General features: G+C 57.3%; 1 protein-coding gene across 2 annotated transcripts in view; it reads right to left on the bottom strand.

Annotated features, from left to right (window-relative positions):
• Nucleotides 1-519: 519 nt before the first annotated feature.
• The window catches only part of SMPD3 (sphingomyelin phosphodiesterase 3), a 77482-nt gene continuing 59527 nt past the window's right edge, over nucleotides 520-18474 (bottom strand). For both annotated transcript variants that reach the window (XM_019756530.2, XM_019756539.2), the window contains exons 3-9: nucleotides 13252-14756; nucleotides 8014-8089; nucleotides 7734-7889; nucleotides 6103-6192; nucleotides 5752-5815; nucleotides 3758-3920; nucleotides 520-3509 (exon numbers count right to left, since the gene is read on the bottom strand). In XM_019756530.2, coding sequence (XP_019612089.2) covers nucleotides 3408-3509; nucleotides 3758-3920; nucleotides 5752-5815; nucleotides 6103-6192; nucleotides 7734-7889; nucleotides 8014-8089; nucleotides 13252-14547 — 1947 coding nt within the window. In that variant the 5' untranslated portion in view covers nucleotides 14548-14756 and the 3' untranslated portion in view covers nucleotides 520-3407. The remainder of the gene's footprint in view (nucleotides 3510-3757; nucleotides 3921-5751; nucleotides 5816-6102; nucleotides 6193-7733; nucleotides 7890-8013; nucleotides 8090-13251; nucleotides 14757-18474) is intronic.

Raw genomic sequence — 18474 nt, 5'->3', positions numbered from 1 at the left:
GCTAGGGGGGCTTTAAGGGGTAGAGATGCTGACTCAAGGGTGGGCCTGGGCCTTAAAAACCAGAGGAGGTTCAGGCTGAGGATGGGGTTCTTGCCCTTTCACTCGCTGGGTAATGTCACCAAGCCACATTCATAAGTATCTGGCCTCTGCATCACCAGCAGGTGACCAAGACCAGACAACCAGACACCAGGCTGCTGTTCAGAGGGCAGGGAGGAAGCCATCCCGAGGCAGTTCCTGAGATGCAGACCCAGGAAACCAGCCATCAAGAGAGGGAGCCAGGAGGTACAGCCTTTTCCCACGTGCCCCCTGCTAGCTGAGGGACCTCCCACCACCTCAGAAGTCGGGGGCAGATGGGGACAGTGCAGCTTCCCCAGCCCTGGCCTTGCCAGGGAAGCCAGAGTCCCGAGAAGGTCCTAGCCTTGTTCCCCCAAAGCCCCGCCTGGCTGTCCAGCCCTGGAGTTGGAGTTGGAGTAGGGCCTGGCCCCATCTGGTTGCTCAAATAAGAGGAGAACACCAGCCTTGAGCCTCACAGTTTTATTTTCTCCTCATGATCCATCCTTTCTCTCAGCACCAGTAAAGGAGAAAAACCTCTCTCTTCAAAGTATTTTATCAGGTGAAAGATTGTTTTTCTTCTCGGGAAGAATCGTCTTGACATATATTGGATAACGTTTTACCAAAACCTTGGGTGTGCTTACCATAGAAAACCCCTGATGTCCCGTGAGGATATAATACAGAAAAAATACAGAAATTAAAAAAGTTTTGTTTTTTTTAAAACAGTATTTCTAAATCTCAGCAAGTTAATACAATAGTTAAAAAGCATTAAGATTAATATTCATACTTAAAACTCAAGGTGGTTTGGACAAATGAAAATGACCACTTCCTTCTGAAGCTGACCTGGCCTCCTGGCTTCTCTGAAGGAGGCCCGGCGCAGGGCAGGTATGGGACCTTGGTTGGGGATTTGGGTGACCCCTGTGTTCGCCCCTCTCAGGCCAAACACCCCAGAATCTGAGATCCTGGCAGTTTCTTTTCATTCTTTTTTTAAAATTAAAGTGGAAAAGTCTGGCTTGTGCATGGCCCCGGGAGTCCCAGGCTTCATGAAACGTGGTTGGGCGATAGCGGCCTCGGTGCTGAGGCTGTGCCGGAGGGAGGGCAAGGGGGGCTCGGAGGTGGTGCTCCAGGGCCAGGCTGGGCAGAGGCTACCTTGGTAGGACAGGAAGTGACCGAGGCACAGGGAGGTAGGACTTGCCTAAGGCCACCCTGTGAGTAAGGAGAGAAGCACGTGCCCCTGTGCCCTGGCTCCCACCCAGCTGCCCTGGGAGGGGGGGAAGCCCCTTGGAGGGCTGAAAGCTGTGTGGTTTCTCTGCTTTAGGAGCCCTGGCCTGTGTCTCCACTGCTCTCCTGGGCACACAGCCCACCTGCAGCCTGGGGTCCTTAGCTCAGGCCTGGCTATCTAGGCATTGCGCCTGCCCAGCTGGGCCCTGCCTGTTTGAGCAGAGATTCCTGGCTGTTCCTGGGAGTGGGGGCCTGCTGACTCCACAAAGCCTCACTAAGACCCTGAAGGCCAGGCCCTTGAAGGAGGGGCACAGCAGAGAGCCCAGGTGGGACTGCCCTCATCGGTGAGTGGTCCCTCCTGGATCGGCCTGAGGGGCGGGGCTGGGGCCTGGCCAGGGAGGTGCTCCTGGCAGTGAAGCCCTCAGCTCTGCCACTGACTGCCCAGGCCAGGTGGGTTCAGACAAACTAGTGCCACTGTGGATATGACTCAGGAGTGTCCTCTCCCAGCACAGGGCCTGGCCTCTGGCTGGCTGCTTGGCCAGCCCCCTCTTGGTCCTTCTTGCAGCTCAGTTGGTGACAAGGCACAGTGTCAGTGCACCGGCACCAGAAGCGTCCTGGTATGCTTCCCAGTCTCACTGGGCGAAGCTGGCTCCAAGGCGGGCACAAGTTAGGGTGCTGCGAGGAGGGGAGATCAGTGGGGGTTGTCAAGAACAGTCCCCCAAGTCGGGGGAGCCTCGCACCTGGAAACAGACACACCCTCCCTGTGTGACTGTGGGGAGCATCCCCAGGTGTTTTTTAAAAGGCAGGTGGGCAGAGGCAGTCCTGCCATGGGGTGGGGAGCTGTAGGCCTCACCTGCAGGCTGCTACTCTGTGCCTGGGTGCCCGGGACTGGCCCTGGTCACATGGTGGCAGAGCAGGTGTCTTTGCGCCTGGATGCTAATCAGTATCACACCCTGCCCTGTGCAAGCGGTGGCCCTTGGCCTTGCCACCCCAGCTTGTATGCACACCGGTGAGGGTGAGGGGATAGGCTGCTCTCTGCGCTTTGGCCTCCTGCTCCTTCCTCCAGCCACAACCTGCCCCTTCACCTCCTATCACTTTTGAAGATGGAACTGGGAGGACAGAGCTGCAACTCCACCCGAAGGCAGGCAGATAGTTCCTGAGCTCAGCCAGCATGTGGATGGGGACAGTCCCCAAGGAAAGATTGGTCCGGAACCAGAAAGGTGTCTGAAGGGGAGTTAGGACCAGGCAGAAAGAGGGGGTTGGTTTTGACAGAAGAAAAGGTACATACAAATCTATCATTTTCAAAACCAGCAGTACCCCTTCTCCCGTGTGTTGTGAGTTCCCCTCTTCCTATAGAAAGCTGGTGCTCTCTCAGCTTCCTGGTTCTGGCGCCACAACCCACTTAGGAGTCTCTGGGGCCCTGGGTGCCTGGAAGGGAGCCTGCCTCAGGAGCAGCAGCGTTGTTCCTCGCCGCTTGCAGATCCTCTAAAGTGAAGGGTTGTTTCTGTTCTTAAAATGGAATCGCCCTTTAACGCAAGACCCTGGGAAGAGCCCGGGCTCGCGGTGACTGGACACAGTCCTCCGGCCCCTGCTCGTGAGCCGTCCCGTGGGAGGCGGTGAGCTGGCAGCCCTGTGCCCAGGAATGCTTCTTTGGCTGGTTCTGATTGTGTTTGGAGTGTGGCCTTGGGTGAGGCCCGAGCAAGGGGGTCTGTGTGGCTACAGCGTGGCACGTGGCATGCGGGCGGTGTGCATGCGAGGGTGCAGGCGTGCGAGACAACATGGCAGCAGACAGAAATGAACCCTGGATGAAGCTTGAGAAGAGATACAAAGAGTACAGAAACCCGGTTCTCATACTAACCCACGGGTTACAAACTAGGTTGTGCTGTAGATTTGTAGAAAATCACGGTTTGAAAGAATGGCACTGGTTGGGCAGCTGGGGCTCCCCGGACTGGCCTCACTCCTCTGTCCGTGGTGAGTGCCCAGAGGTACAGGGCAGTGTTGGTTCCAGCTTACCCAGGGATGGCCTTGGCTCCCCCTCGGCTCCTGCCCTCCTCCCTGGCATTGCTACAGGAGGGGACATGGCCAAGGAGGCTCAAAGGGCTAGCAGAGGCCCGGCTGCTGTGGTGACGGCTGGTCTATGCCTCTTCCTCCCCGGTGGACACCAGCAGCCGCATGGCCACTGGGAGGTGGTCGGTCAGACCGGACAGCTGGGTGATAAAACTGAATTCTTCCACCTCCTGAGTATGGGGAAGAGAAGCATCCTGATTAGAGCCAAAGGGCACTCTGCAGAGGGGGGGCCTGGAGGGCCGGGGTGACCTAGTCTTCCTGAGGGCAGAGGGCTTGGGAGGATCCTGAGGGCCCCCAAGGTTCCTTGGAGTGGCAGGTCTCATTTTCAGAGGCGAGCTCGTTGCTGCTGAGGGGGACAGGGTGCAGGGTCCCCTCCCGATAGGCAGAGCCTGGCTGCCCTCCCCAGCCCCAGACTCACGGCCTTCCAGTCTGGGCACAGCCCCTCCTCTCCGTACAGCATGTAGTCGAGGCGCCTGCCGTTGCCCTTTAGTGCATCCTTGCGTCCCTTCTGGTATGCCCCTGGGCTCTTGCTGGTGGGGAAGGCGAGGTACTCCCTGCGGCCTTCCTCGCTCTCCAAGACCCTGCTCACACAGACAGGAAGGCACAGGAAGGCAAGGTGAGCCCCTGCCCCAGCCCCCAGGTCCCAGGTCCTGAGGGTGGAGCCGTGTTCTCATCCCCGAGTGAGAGAAGCATGTTAGACCAAAGCCTTGCGTTTAACACAGATCTTCCCTGGGGGCTCAAAAAGGGACTGGGATGGAGAGAAACTGAGTCTGAGGCTGCCGGGTCCTGGCTGAACTGGGCCACACCAGAGTCTGTCCAGGAATGTCCCATGTCCACCTTGGGCTGGCCAGCGCTTGCTTTTCCTTTGAACTAGGTTGTTGGCTGTGGCTACAGCTTGGATCCAGTGCTGCCCAGGATTTGTGGCCAAATCGGGACAGAACTGCCCACTCCCTCGGCTGAATGGGTTTTTGCTCTGAGCCAGTAGGGGCCTGTTCAGAGGAAACTTGGTTTTTGCAGTGAACCTCAGAGACCCTTCTCTTCTGGAAGCCCAGAACCCCGTGACTCTTGTTTCAGGTCTGCAGGGGTTGGAGGAGCTAGGAGAGCACCCAGGTCCCATCCCAGGACTGGACTCTTATCAGTCTGTCCTTGAGCAGCTATGTTACCAAACCTGTGAGACTCCATTTCTTCCTTTGATGGACCCTAGGACATTTTAGGGACCAGGCACTCCAAGAAAGGAACAATGTGGGATGTGGCTGTTGTCTTATTTCTCAGAGGAAGAAAATGGACCTGCTTGCGTAAGTCCTGGCCAGGGTTCTGTAGGAGGGCAGGATGTTCATTCAGATGGGCTGTTACACCCTGAATCTGGCTCTTCTAACTCCCTATCTGCCGTCTCCTTCCTGCCAGGCTTCCCCGGCGTCCAAGCACTGTGGGAGACTGTCGCAGAGGGCAGGTGCAGGCCGAAGTCAAGGGCAGAGTAGCAGCCACCGAGAGACACTACACACGCCTGCCAGGCCGGCTAATGCCTGGCTAGATAGATGGAAGGGGCACTGGACAGGCACCACCAGCAAACATGGGTTTCTACAAGGTCTTTAACTGCCTTGAGATAAATATACTAAGACATGCAGAACATCAGTACATCTCAGAAATCGAATCCATTACTGTCCTTTGCCTTTGATAATTAATTCCAGCATCAGTGATCTGAGAGTTACTGATAGTCATTTTTTAATCATCTCATAAAAAGATAATTTTCTCAGCATAGGATGATGTTTCAAATTTAGTCTGTAATCTAATTAATTGGCTCAAATTAGCTGCAAGGAGCCATTGCCGTGACTCTGCAGTCTCGGGCTATGAATTATAAATTGGTTCTGCTGCTGGCCACTTAAATGTGTCCTTTATGGAAGTGTCATCACGTTCAAGAATGAAGTTTGGTTGGGATGGAGCTGTCTCTACTTTGAAAATGGCCAGCTTACGTTAGTTCTGCTGTTATTTTTATTTGCATAGTTGGTGGCCACCAATCGACAGGCTCCCTGGAGCAAATGCCGTCCCCAGGGCTCTTTGACAAGGATCTCAACAGCCCTCAGCCTTGCCCTAGGAGATTCTGGTCCCTTTTCCTGTGCCCAGGCAGGCTCTGGTAAAGTGAGCCAGGACTCCAGGTGCTGGTGTGGGAAACACCACCTCAGGACACCAGCCCTTCTTGGGGGCTTCTCAGTAAGGCCAGTCCCTGGGGCAAGAGGGCCACCACAACCTCTACGTGCCCCCAGCTTCTGTCCCCAGGCTCTCACAGGCTTCCTTCTCACGGAGCCCTGCTCTCTCCTCTGCCCCACACATCCATCTCCCTATAGCCGAGTCGGGGCTGGGAGCTCAGCCCAGATCCAGGAGCTGCCGCCCCACTGCAGCTAGCTGGGTGCTTACTTTTGCAGATTGTCAGGGGTGCTCACGTCCTCATCGTTGAGGCCATCCTGGTCCAGCATGGTACCTGGGGACAGGGAGTGAGAGTGGTCACTACAGGTAGGGCACAGCCAGCCTCGAGGAGGGCCACGTCCCTGGGGCAGGAGGGGCAGGTGAGGGCATCTTCTGGCATGGGTGTCCCAACCCCCCCAGAAGTGGGGTCTTGGGGGCAGGTCTTGGAGGCCTCTCTGGGAAGCTGTGGGGAGCCCAGCCTTGGTGCAGTGTCAGGTCTCAGCATGGTGGGCTCAGAAATTGGCAGTGCCCCTCCCTTGCCCCAGGTCCCCTCAGCACCCCGCAGCCCTATCCCCAGCTCACCGATTGCCCATGGCTTCTCCTCCCCGGGCCCCAGGCGGCAGGGGTCCTTGAAGCGTGTAAACAGGGAGTGCTGCTGCTCCAGCTTGTCGTCTGTGCAGGGAGGGAGGGAGGAAATGCTGTGGGTCTCAGGGTGTCTGCCCTGTGCTGCAGGGCCATCTCCCTCTGGTCCTGGTTCAGGGCCCTGTCCCTCAGGTATCCCTTTGTGGTTCATCTGTCACTGGTTTTCTGTGTCCTTGAGAAGCCCCCCTGTAGTGTTCAGCTTTCCTTTGATCTGAGGACAGTACTGTCCCTCTTGGGCTGCAGGGGACAGTCATCTCAAGGCCTTCCTCGATCCTGTGACAAACCCTGTGGAGGGCTGGCTGACGCTGCCCCAGTGGGACTCCTGCCCTGCACAGACCAGGGTGTCTAGGCTGAGTGAGGAATGACCCAGGCTCAGAGACAGAGGTGACCTGTCCTGGGTTACAGTTTGTCCTGCCAACTCAGGAAGCCAGAAGGGCCTTTCTGAGACCCCAGGGAGGAAGAACAGGGCACTGAGTGGGGCCTGAGTGGGTGGAGCCCCCCTGACAGCCTCTTCCTATATGTGCTGGGTCCCCACCCTAACTCAGGAAGATCCTATGAGCACCCAGCATCTGCATCTAGCATCAGACACATAACAGGTCCACAGTGCTGCAGTGCAGAGGCTGTGTGTCCCATGGTGGGCACCTCCTCGCCACTCACCCTTGAGTCGCCACTGTTGTCAAGGGATGCCTCTCTGGGCACAAACAGAAAGAGCTGCTGCCAGATGAGGGCACCACCCTGAACTCCGGGTGGGACCTTCGGGTTCCTGCCTTCCCTGAGGGGTAGGGCTCAAGCTCACAGACCCCATGTTGCCCACCCATCCTCAGTTTCTCCTTGGGCTCTGGCCAGAGTAGAAAAAGCCCGGGAGCCATGGGCTGGGGGGTTTTCCTCGAGCCCAGCTCCTCGAACCAGGGGAGGCTCAGAGCAGCCCAAACTCCCAGGAGGTCCGTGGGGTGAGTGTGGTCACCTGATTCACAGATCAGATACTTAAGTCAGTTATTTGAAATTTCACCCATGATGAACTTGCAGCCTTTTAGTCTAGTGGTTTAAGGCATGATTTGCTGGGTTCAAATCCCAGTGCTACCACTTCTGGCTATGTGACCTTGGACTAGTTACTCCACCTCTCTGGGTCTCAGCTTCCCCTTCCACACCATGTGGATAAATACAGTGTCCACTCAGGGTTATTATAAGACTAATGACACAGTTGGCCCGTGAACAGCCATTGGAGTTGCGCCTGGTGCAAAGTAAGAGCTGAATAAAGGCTTGGTGAGTGACATTGGCTGACTTGCCCTTACTCTGAGTTTCAGAGGCTCCAAGTCTTCTCTGTCAGAGGTTCATTTTTAGGGCACCTCTTTGTCTCCAGCAAGGAGGCCTCTGAGCTTTCTAGGCAGAGCGTGGGCGCTTCTCAGTTTAGAATTTCCAGGGGGCAGAGAAATCAGTCTGCTAATATCCCACCCACATGCTCACAAGACGCAGGAAGTTCTTTAAGCTGCCTAACTCAAGTCTTGCCAGCTGTGACTGGAGCCCCCACCCTTTCCCAGTAGCTGACCCGAATAGGCAGGAACCAGCCTCACCAGAGGAGCAGTTGTCAAAGTTCAAATCTCCACAGACAATGTCAAACGCCACCAGCTCCTCGGGGTTGGCTGTGCTGGACGAGGAGGTAGATTTTCGGAAATCAGCCAGCCAGTCCAGAAGCATGTCCAGCTGCTCACAGCGGATGGCACTGTCGTCTGTGGGGCAGAACCACAGAGAGCCGATGATGAAACCAGCCAGACCTCACCAGGCCCCGGCAGATCCCAACCCGCTTGCAGAAGATTCCCCACCCTGGGAAAAGCTCAGGCTGCCGGACCCTACCTTCCAGGGCGTGCAGGTGTGTGCAGGTGATGTACCCGACAATTCTTTGGTCCTGAAGTGTGCTTCCCACCTGCACCTGTGGGGTAGGTAGGAGGTGAGGTGTTGGTGATAAAGCCTGTGCTGAGTACAAAGGGACACTGGTGACGCCCACCCCACGCCAGGTCAAACCCTCACAAGTCCAGCTCTGTCAGCTCCTGGCTAAACTCGGGCCCCAGTAGGAACAGCACGTGTCCAGCTTCTAGGAGCTTCTGGTCCAGTGCAGGAGGCAGATGCATAAAGGAATTCCAACCTATAGCATGGTGAGTGCCACCTGGTTTTATAGGAGGACAAATGCAGAAATCATCTTACATTTCTGCCCCAAACCCCTGCCATCGCCTGGTGACCAGAGTGTGCCAGCCCCTCAGTTCCCTGTCCTCTCCTGTCTGGTGGCTCTTTCCTCCGTCCCTCAGTCACACCTTAGACCTGGTCGCACCCCAGAGCCCATCCCTCTGAAGTCTAAGCTGGGCTTTCTTGGGGATTTGGCCCAGCTGCACACTCGCCACCCTCTCTTCACTGTGAGAGGCCGGGGACCCTGCCCTCTGCTCCCCCCCTCCCCCCCAGTCTCTGCCCCTCTGGCCTCATGAGAAGTCACATCAGCTGCTTTTGGCCGTTGTCCGTTAGTCCCCTGATTTAGGATAACAGTGTGGCTGTGTCTCTGTGGTACCTGTGGCATGGACTGGCCCCAGGTGTCCCACGGCCTCCATCCCAAACCCAGTCCTCCTTCCTCCAGTGGCCTCTCCACTCTCCCCAGACGTCAGTCCTTTCCTCCTGCTCACCCGTGCCCTGGAGACAGAGTACCCAGGGGGTAGAGTGGAGCTGAGGGCACTTGCCCAACTCCTTGGCCAACTCCAGATGACCCGGACAGGCTGTCTCAACAGGTTAGTGTCGTGAAAACAAGCAGCTCAATCGTACATCACAGACAACTCGGAACAGCCTGATGCAAGCCTGAGCCCTTGTCAGGCTTGTGGATGGGGAGGCGAGGGATGGCCACCCAGCCTGCTGTCTCTCCCAGGCCCTCTGGCCACAGCACAGCTGCTGGAGGCCAAGATAGGAGAGTCCCTCCCGGGCATGCTCCCTGGGACCGTCTGTGGGCACCTTTCCCCAGAGGCTCCTGGTTGGCTCCTCATCCTCTTCCTCTCTGGGCTTTCCTGCCGCCTGAGCCTCAGCTGTCTTCCCCAAAGTTAGTTAATCCATTCCAGACTGGGTTTCTATGGTAACGACGCCCTGGGCCCTGGGAACTACCCGAGGAAGGTGACTGTAGAGGCCAGGTCTACAGGTCATGCAACAGTAGGGTGGGTGTACCTGGCATCTGAGCATGACCCTTCTTGTCCTCCAGCTAAGGGTGGTCTGGACTTGCTGCCGCTGTGTCATGGGCCCTCCACTCTGAAGGCCATGGAGGCTTCCATCTTTCTTTCTGCTGCCGAAGTCAGGTTGGCATTGCCCTCCCCCATTTGAACTTCCGTGTTATTAAACGCTCTTATCTCCTTTGTAGCTGGATGTTTGCAGGTCTCTCCTTGGGGTGCGGGGTGGTGACGCATGTCTGGTTACTTGATAATGGGCTCTATAGCCTGGATTTGGGGCTGTTTATAAACTCACATGTTCACCTTTCACTTCTTACTCATATTCCAGATTCAAACCTTGAATACTGCCCCCGCCCCTGGCACAGCTCTGGGAATCACATACCATTGGTGGACCCTGTTGCAAACACAACAGTTTTAAAGCCACCATGCCCCCAAGGCCACACGATGGTGCTGCTGCCCCACGTGCCTCAGGCAATGAATGGCTCTTCCTTCCTCCATAATGATCTTGCTTAGTACTTCACACATGCGGCCTTGCTAGAGCCTTTCAACAACTGTGAGGGTTATGCTAAAATTATCCCAGAATTGGCCAGGGTCATGAGTCTCCGATGGCTGAGGCTGGTTCAGGTTAGATGTTTGCTGCCTCCCGCGTTTCCAATGATGACTTAGTGAGGCTTTTCACAGGCTGCCCCTTTGATGGTCTTATGGCATCAGCCCCCCACTCCCTCAACACCTAGGGTCACCTGCCTGTGCCGAGTCCTGGACAGGTGCAGTGAGGCACCACTCGGCCCTGCTGCTGCTGAGAACCCATCCGGAGGGGACACAGGGCAGGGCTACCTGCCTCCCTTCAGCTTTTCAACCCAATGTCTCAGCCCCTCACCCACTTCCCTGCTCAGTCAGCCTGTGAACTCGCTGAGATCCACTTGATTATGTGCTGGGACTTATTGATTCCTGGCTCGAGTCCTCAAATCCTCGGGAGCTGCAGAGGCTTGTGTTTCTCTTGCAAAAACAAACAATCACACTGAGGTTGGGCCTCTTAGTCCTGGTAGGCAAAGACTGTCAATAAAGAGGGGCCCAGAGGCAGGCTCTCTCATACGTGAGGCGGGAGAGACTCCAGGCCCTGGCACGGTAGCAGGAAAGCACATTTTCCTTGAGGGCTGGAAGTGCCACAGGGTGAATTGGAGGGCAGGGCTGGACAGGGAGCCCTGCCAATGAAGGGAGCACTGGCTTCCATGTGCAGCCAGGGCAGCCTCTTTCCAGCCCCGGACCCTTCCTGGGCCGGCCTGGCTCCTGAAACCCCATTTGTTTCACTCCTCCATGCAGGAGAAATAGGCTCACTCTTGCCAGCAAAGTCCAGCTGACTCTGCTGTGTGCCGGGCACAACCGGCTCCGTTCTTGAGTTCTGACAGGAGGGACAGGTGACAAGACACCGGGAACAAGGGCTGAGAGTCCACAAGGGGAAAGCTGGCTTGTGCGGATGGCAACCGAGGAAAGTGCCACAGAGATGGTGAGATCCGTCTGGGGCAGGGCTGTGACAAGGGGAGCCGGGCACATGGAGGGGGAGCGGTGCAGCCGGAGCAGAGCCAGGGGAGAGTGGAAGGGCCCAGTGAAGCCTGAGCTTCTCCCCGAGGCCACGGGAAGTGGGTAACAGGAGTCAGACCTGGGATGGGAAGAAAGTGGGTTGGAAGAGAGAGGACATCGAAAAACACAGTGGGGTAGATGCAGAGGACAGCGGCCATGGTAGTGCAGCTGGAGACATGGGGTGCGAGGGGCACCCAGAGGTATTTGGGGAGTGAAATTAGGAGTCTGGATGGATTGGATGGGCTCAGGGCACGGAGAGGAGTCAAGGTGGGCCCTTCTGGCTGAGGGATGGTGGAACCTGGGGGAGGAGCGGGACCAGGGAAGACGATAAGTGCTGTTCAGGAATTACTATGTCCAGGGGGCAGCCAGACACACAGCTGGGGGCACAGAGGAGAGATTGGGGCTGGGACAAACCTGAGACCCCTCAGCAAGTGAGCAAATGGAGGCTGTGGAGTCATTTCCTGTGTGAGTCCAGCCATGATAACTACTTGGAAATGAAGAGGACTAGCCAAGTGGGGTCACCCTGCTGTGGGGGCGGCCAGCCCTCATCTTGGGCTGAGAGCTGGGCAGAATGCAGCAGGCCTGGTGCTGCCAGGTCTGCCGAGGTGGGGAGAGAAGTTGTAAACTGGCTTTTATGTGAAATAGGTTGATTTTTAAATGTTGGCAAACACAAGATATTTTTTAATGGTGTGAACCAAATTAAGCATCTGCAGGTAAGTTTTAAACCCAAGTAGCAGAGGGAGCATCAGCATTAAAGGATGGGCAGGCAGCCAGGGGCCCGGAAAGAATGGACAGAGAGCGGGAAGGAAAGCTCTCAGTGGAGTAGCTGTCTCAAGGAGCCTGTGTGATCCTGGTGGGAATGGTGGTAGGGGTGCTAGACCAAGAATGGAGATGAAAAGGGGATGTGTGGGCTAGGGGCAGGGTTGAGGGGAGTCCCTGTCCTCTGAGCCATCTATTAGGGCAGGCAGGAGGGAGAGAGTGTGCTTTCCTCTTCCCCTGAGCCTGACATGTCCTCTCCTTCCCCAGAAAGTCGCTCCAGCTGCTGAGATGAAAATACGTCCGTGGAACAGAACACTGACGAATCATATGCCCAAATGGGGAGGTTGGCTCTCCTGTAAGAAGAGTGCATACAATCTCAGCCTCTCAGGCTGTGAATGGAGAGTGGAGACTCCAACTCTGGGCCTGCTGAGCCCCACGAGAGCCACTGAACAGCTGGAGTGGGGAGCCGGCTCCTGGGGTGCAGGCCTGGCTCCAGCAGCCTCCATGCAATCAGCCCAGGCCCTCACTTCTGACAGGTGCTTGGCTGACACATAGCACTTTCCTGGATAGGCTAAGCCAGTCAGAGCTGAGCCCTGGGGAACAAGAGCCTCGCCAGGCTGGGCTTCCGCATTCAGCCCCACTAGATACCACTGTCTCCGTTCCATGAACCCCCATCTAGGGGGAACTGAGAAGTCTTGAGGGAAATATGGAGCAAACTCACACCCACAGCAGCTGCTGCCTCTGGGGGCAGAAAGCCTTGTTCTGTATCAGCTGGCCAAACGACGCTTCAGAGAACTCTGGAAGCACCAAGAGCAGCTTTTGGATAGAGAACAAAAAGTCGGCACTTGAGCACGTCAGGCTTAGTAGAAGATAATGTGTAATGACCAAATTACCATGGTCTAAAAATTCCTCCAATTGCATCCAAATTAGCAGAAATAATTATGATTCACTTTAATTAGTGACTATGGAAGCGAAGCCTTGGGCTGGTGGGCAGATTGCCTGGCATGGCAGCTGCATGACAGCCAGGAGGGAGAGGGCATCCCGGCCAGTGAGCCTGGTGGCCTGAGCGAGCAAGTGTGGTAATGGGCCCAGGACCTGCCACCGTTGGTCTTCCCTCTTGTGAATGTCTGCTCAGTTACAGACAGTTGGCCCTGGCACCTTCCTCCCCACTTATCACCACTGTGCCTTCATGGCCTGGCTACCTTCCCCACCAGCACCAGCATAACCTCCTGCCCACTCATGGTCATTCCCACCCTGTGAGGAGGCTCCACGTTGCCCGCTTCACAGATGGGGAAATGGTGGCTGAGATCTGAAACTTGCCGAAGATCACCCAGCCAGGTCTGTCTGACCCCAGCGCCTCAGCTCTTCTTCCTGAATTCTTATCCCCCTTGTCCTTGAGCTGGGGGCCTTCCTTTTCAGCTCCACGGAAGGCCCCATCTGTCTCCAGCCCTCCCAGAGAGTGAGGTCCAGAGAGTGAGGACCCCCAGGCTGAAGCCCAGCTCCCCCACGGCTGTGGGACCAGCTGGTGTGTGTGCCCTCAGGTGGGACCCAGGCCTCCTACCTTGAGAAACAGCGCTCCCTTCGAGGCCAGACTGTCGGAGCCCTTCCCGTTGGTGTAACAGTGATAGGCCACGTCCATGATGGGGTAGCGGCTGGCAAAGAAGAGGCCGCTGTTGAAACATTTGAAGCAGCAGCAGCCTTGGCAGCCATAGACCCCGACATCATACAGGATGTACTCGAAGTAGCCATGCAGCTGATCTTTCAACTTGGTGGCTGCCCGCTTGTCAAACACCTCCTGCAGACACAGGAAGTCCAGATTGGCAGGGAAGAAGGCTGAGATCTCGTGGTCAAAGGCCTCGTCTGGGTGCCGCCTCTTGCGCGCAGCTGGCTTCTTCACCACCGAGGCCTTGTGCGGGGCCTTGCCGTAGGCGGCACCTGGCTCCCCGCCGCTGCCGTCCAGCCCGGCTTTGGCCTTCACCAGGGACTCCCTGGAGGCAGAGGGGCTGCCCAGGCTTCCTGAGTCCCCATCCCGCTGACTGTGGTTGGGCATCTGGCCACGTGGACCCCCACCAGCCCCATTCCTGGCCTGGCCCCCAGCGGCAGAGTCATCAGCTTCAGGGAGCCGGCCCCCCTCATCGCCACTGATACGCACGATGCAGGCATTCTCCAGGCTACCACAGTCGGCCGGGTCCCCAGAGGCCGGGCCGTTGGCCGCCTCGTCACTGGGGTGACGCCCACCGTTGCCCTTGTATTCCACAGAGGCTGTCCTCTTAATGCTCCCCGGGATGGCCCGGGCCATGCCATCGCTGCCCTGCGGTGACACCAGGCTGCTGAAGCTGGCTGCGCTGATGGAGGTATTGGTGGGTGAATCGATGTAGATTTTGATCTGAGGCCGGCTGGCCCCGTTGCGGATTCTGTGCCCGATCTCTTTGGCCCGTGCTTGGGTGTTAAAAACGTTGTTGTGCCTGGCCAATGAGTCTGGGAGGAGGCAGACGTTGGCGGAGGCGAAGCAGAAGCTTTTGCCAGGACCCGTACCCTTCCATTCACTCAGCAGGGCTGCCCCACCAGCCAGGCTCTTGTCCTCCCGCCGGGAGTAGCTGTAGGGCCTGCGAACAGACTGCAGGGGGGACCAGAGGAGGAACCCAAGAAACGCGAAGGGCAGTGAGGTGACAAGGAAGCCCAGGTAGATGGGCGTGAAGAGCACGATGCAGAGCAGCTGGTACTTCTGGCAGGGGTCGGGTATGAACAAGGCCAAAAGCCGGTCCAGCAGCCAGTAGCATGGGAAGATGAGGGCCCAGGACACGGCGTGCAGGCCGGACAGACAGCTATTGGGAAAGGGGGTCGTGTACAAAACCATTGCAGCTCACTGGGCGCCGCAGCCGGCCCTACTACATGGTGTCGTGGCAGCCCGGGCACTTTCCTGGCGGGTGAGCGAGTGGTGGGCGGCTGCAGGAGGGGTCACCTCCTGGTGAGATGTGACTCTGGATGGTCAGTGGTGAGTGTTGGCCTGCCAGTCATGGTTCACCTCAGTGGGCCATGCTGGGCCACCAAGGCCTGCTGGAAAACCTGCGAGACAGAAGGCAAGGGGGCTTTTATTCATCTTTAGGGGAGCAAGTTGGATGCTGGGGCTGTTGTCCCCACTCACCCCAGTCCTGCTTCCTCTGACATGAGAAGGACTCTCCAAGGACCAGGCCGGAGCTAGCAGGCCAGGAGCTGCTCCCAGCACACTCCATTGGCCTGTGTGGATTTGGTTCTCTTGGAGTAAACAGCTTGGAGCTGCTTAGTATCTGGGTCCCACAAGCAGGCTGGGACTCCATTCGGACCGCGTCTGTGCGTGGCTGAGCCCAGGGTGTGGGCCTGGCAGAGTGCGTAGAGGGAGAGAACAAATGAAAAACGACTGATGGGGGAATGAAGGGGCCCTGCTTGCCTCAAGGGGGAGAGGCTGGGAAGGTGGCACAGGCCGGTGTGTCTGCCCTGAGGGGCACTGTCCCACTGTGTCAAACCCAGGCTTGGCTGAGCTCTGGTTGTGAGTACAGAAAGAATTTGGGAGGAGAGGCTCTGCTCTGTCCACCCTGTGCTGCCCTCCGAGCAGATCTGGCCTGCGGCCTTTGGGATGGCCAGAGCGCCGTTATGGGTCAGAGGTGAATGCTTCAGAAAAGGCTTCCTGAGAGAAAGTCCCTAACCTGTCCTCCTGTGTGGCTCGTCCCCAACACTGGCCGATTCGGGCTGGGGTCTGCTGTTAGCTGGGACCAGACTGGAGGGGGCAGCTCCCTATTCAGCTGCCCTGTGTCCTCCTCACTCCTGTTATGGCCCCAGAAACCCTTCTGGTCGAGTTCCCTCCCCAGCCCTGCCTGCAATGGTGGTGAGTGGCCAGGCCTGATCTTTATGCCTCCCCTGGACTGGTCATGGGAATGTTTCTGTTCCCCATTCAGGCAATGGGGTTTGAGGTGGCCCAGGGGGCCAACAGGCAGCGGTAGGCACCACGACGGTCCTCTAAGGTGTGGCAGATCCGAGCATCCAGCCCTTCCTGCCTGCCATCCTAGGCCTCCGCAGCTGCCCTGGGTCTCCCTGTCCACTGCCCCCCCTTCCCCCCCTTCGGCAGTTGCCCCGGCCAGAAGCAGCCTCCAGGTGCTGCCCACCTGCCCCAGTCCCACCTGCAGTCCCTGTATCTGTGCACAGGAGCTGCTGATGCAGTTGACACAAAAGGAACTGCCACCAATGGGGCCGGTTTCTAAAGCTCTGTGGTTAATTATTTTGTCTCAGTGAAATGAAAGGAGGGTAAACAAACAACACATTAATTAGTCTGATCTATACTTTCCCCATGAAAGAGGAGAACGAGAGTTAAACATTGGAGGGTGGCAACTCCTCTAAACATTGGAGGAGCCCCAGAGGCCTGTCAGAGATGGTGGGGCAGGATGCAGGCCATTTGGGCCCGTCCGCTTGCTGCACCTCTTGGCCTGGTGGGACCTTGTGGGTGGCCTGGCCCAGACTCCGCCTTCCTCTCCTTCCTGCCCCAGGTCTCTGCTTCCCTGTCCTGGGTCTGGCACCTTTTCCAGGAAGTCCTCCATGGTGTCCGATGGGGTGGACAGGTCCTTTGAAGGCCATGTGTGCTGAGCTGTCGCCTCTCACCCCCGCAGGTGGGGTTGCTCTTTTAAAGCCGACAATGGCCCTTGGGTTTATTCCTTGTGAATCCTGGCATGTGGCTCCCAGGATTGCCTGGGAGGCCCTCGGTCCCAACACCATGGTCTCCAAAGCTGGGCTGGAGTCCCAGATGCCCTCAGCTCCTCATGGTCACTCCTGAGCCCTGGAGTCAATTTGGGAGGCTACACAGTTCCCCAAGGGAGGGCAGCTTCTCTGTCCTAGAAGTGGAGACCCCGGACTCGGCCCCTGACCCCCGCCACATTGCTCCACGCTCAGCTTGGGCTGGGGGCTCAGGCTCACCTGAATGAACCTGCTGGGGGTTAGGGTCGCCTGGCACTGGAGTCTGGCCCGTTGAGCATCTGTTTCGTCATCTGTGACACAGGGGTGGCAATCCCAGTCTCCCAGGGCTGTCATGCTACCATGAGGATTAAAGGGAGTGAAGCTACTAACATGGCTGGCCCTGTTTCCTCCCCTACCTCCCCACTCCTCGTGGGACCTCCCTGACCTCTCTTCCCTTGAGGTTGGCCCCTACATACCCCACTTGCTCTCCTAGCCTGTGGATTCAATGGAGTTTGAAAATGGGACAAGCTGGTCTATGCACTGTTCTGGGGGCAGCCTGAGCCCACTGGCTGAACCTCCAGGCCCCTGACTAACCCAAAGGATGAGATGCTGTTATCTGTTTAGGTTGGAGCCCTGGCCCTTCACTCACTTGTTCCTCTCTCTGCAGCAGAGACTGACTGGGTCTGATTGTGACCAGGAGGCTGGGCCATGGGGCCAGGACAGACAGACGGGGCAGAGAATGTTGCAGGTCGACCCAGGTAGGAGTGCAACTTGTCCGGGAAGGTTGGGAGCCCAGTGATTCTAAGTCTAGATGGGAGAGGTGCTCGGTCAGGTGCTGGGCAGGACCCACTCTTGGGCAGGCTTGGGACGTTGACAGCAAGCAGCTCCGCACAGCAGTTGCTCCCCCAGATTACTGCTGACCTGCAGTGACCTGTCAGCACCGAGACACCTAATTGCTATTCTGTGGCCTGCCACCACCAAACATGGGAAGGGGGGACTTGGATTGCTCAGAGACCTCAACCAAAGTCCCCACCCCACCCCATGCACTGTCCTGAGGGCTCTGAGGCCAGTTGATCTGCCGTCCTCTGGGGATGGCCTCCTCAGGAATGGGGCCTGGCCAGGCCTAGTCCTGTTTGGGTGTTGAAAATGGAGGGTAGGGTGGGTCCCCAACACCTTGCATGGGCCACCTGTAGTGGACAGCACATCTGCTACTGTGTGCCGAATAATACTGCCACCAAGACAGCCATTCCATTGCCCGTCTCCCTGGGAATGGACCTGGTACATGTGCTGGTACACATGACCTGCTGCACAGAGGCTCAAAGGGTCCCAGGTGGGTGACGACTTTGAATTTCTCCTACAGTAAGAAAGTGAGCAAGCCAGGTCAGTTCTGCAGGCAGAGGCAAGCCCTGGCCCCTCTGAGGAAGCCTCCAGCGTCTTTTGGGATCTCTGAGCCAGCCTTGGGGAACCTCTGGGACGTTGATGAGGGTCAGGAGTTGCCCCAGGTGAGGCGAGGATGGGTCCTGTCCCTCCTTCATGGCCCTTCTGTCTGGTCCTCATGCCTGCTGAGCCTTCCGTCCAGCAGCAGGGCTGCAAGTGCAGAAGGAGCGGACCTCCTCCCATCCTGTGTCCAAAGGCTCATGTCTAGCAGGAGCTGGGCCAAGCCCCAGGTTTCCACAGGAAAGGCCGAGAGGATTGTTCCAATCCAATTACCAGAATGTGCTTGCATCCGCCCGCAGCCCCGAGATCGGGCCAGCCCATTTCTGCCTGGATGCCTGCCGGGGAGGGGTTGGCATGGCAACGTGAGCTCTGAGTGCTGAAACTTGGAGTCAACTCATAGCTGGGAGGACAGAACGAATGACTGAAGAGAATGCCTTTCTGAATGAGGCAGGTCAGACAAATCCAGACTAACCCTGAAAGCCACATCCCAGAGGCAGAATGGGGCATGGGGTCTGGGGCCTGGCCTGAACAGGGTGCCATAGGGGCAACTCTTACCAATATAGCTGTACCAGGAAATGTCTACTCAGCCTTCTAGACCCAAAGCACCTGCCTCCCCTTCCTTGACGCCCTCTCCAGCCTCCCTACC

Source organism: Rhinolophus sinicus, linkage group LG11, assembly GCF_036562045.2.
Source record: "Rhinolophus sinicus isolate RSC01 linkage group LG11, ASM3656204v1, whole genome shotgun sequence".
Lineage (NCBI taxonomy): Eukaryota > Metazoa > Chordata > Mammalia > Chiroptera > Rhinolophidae > Rhinolophus > Rhinolophus sinicus.
The sequence above is the reverse complement of the archived record's forward strand: the minus strand, read 5'-3'. Positions and strand labels throughout refer to the sequence as shown.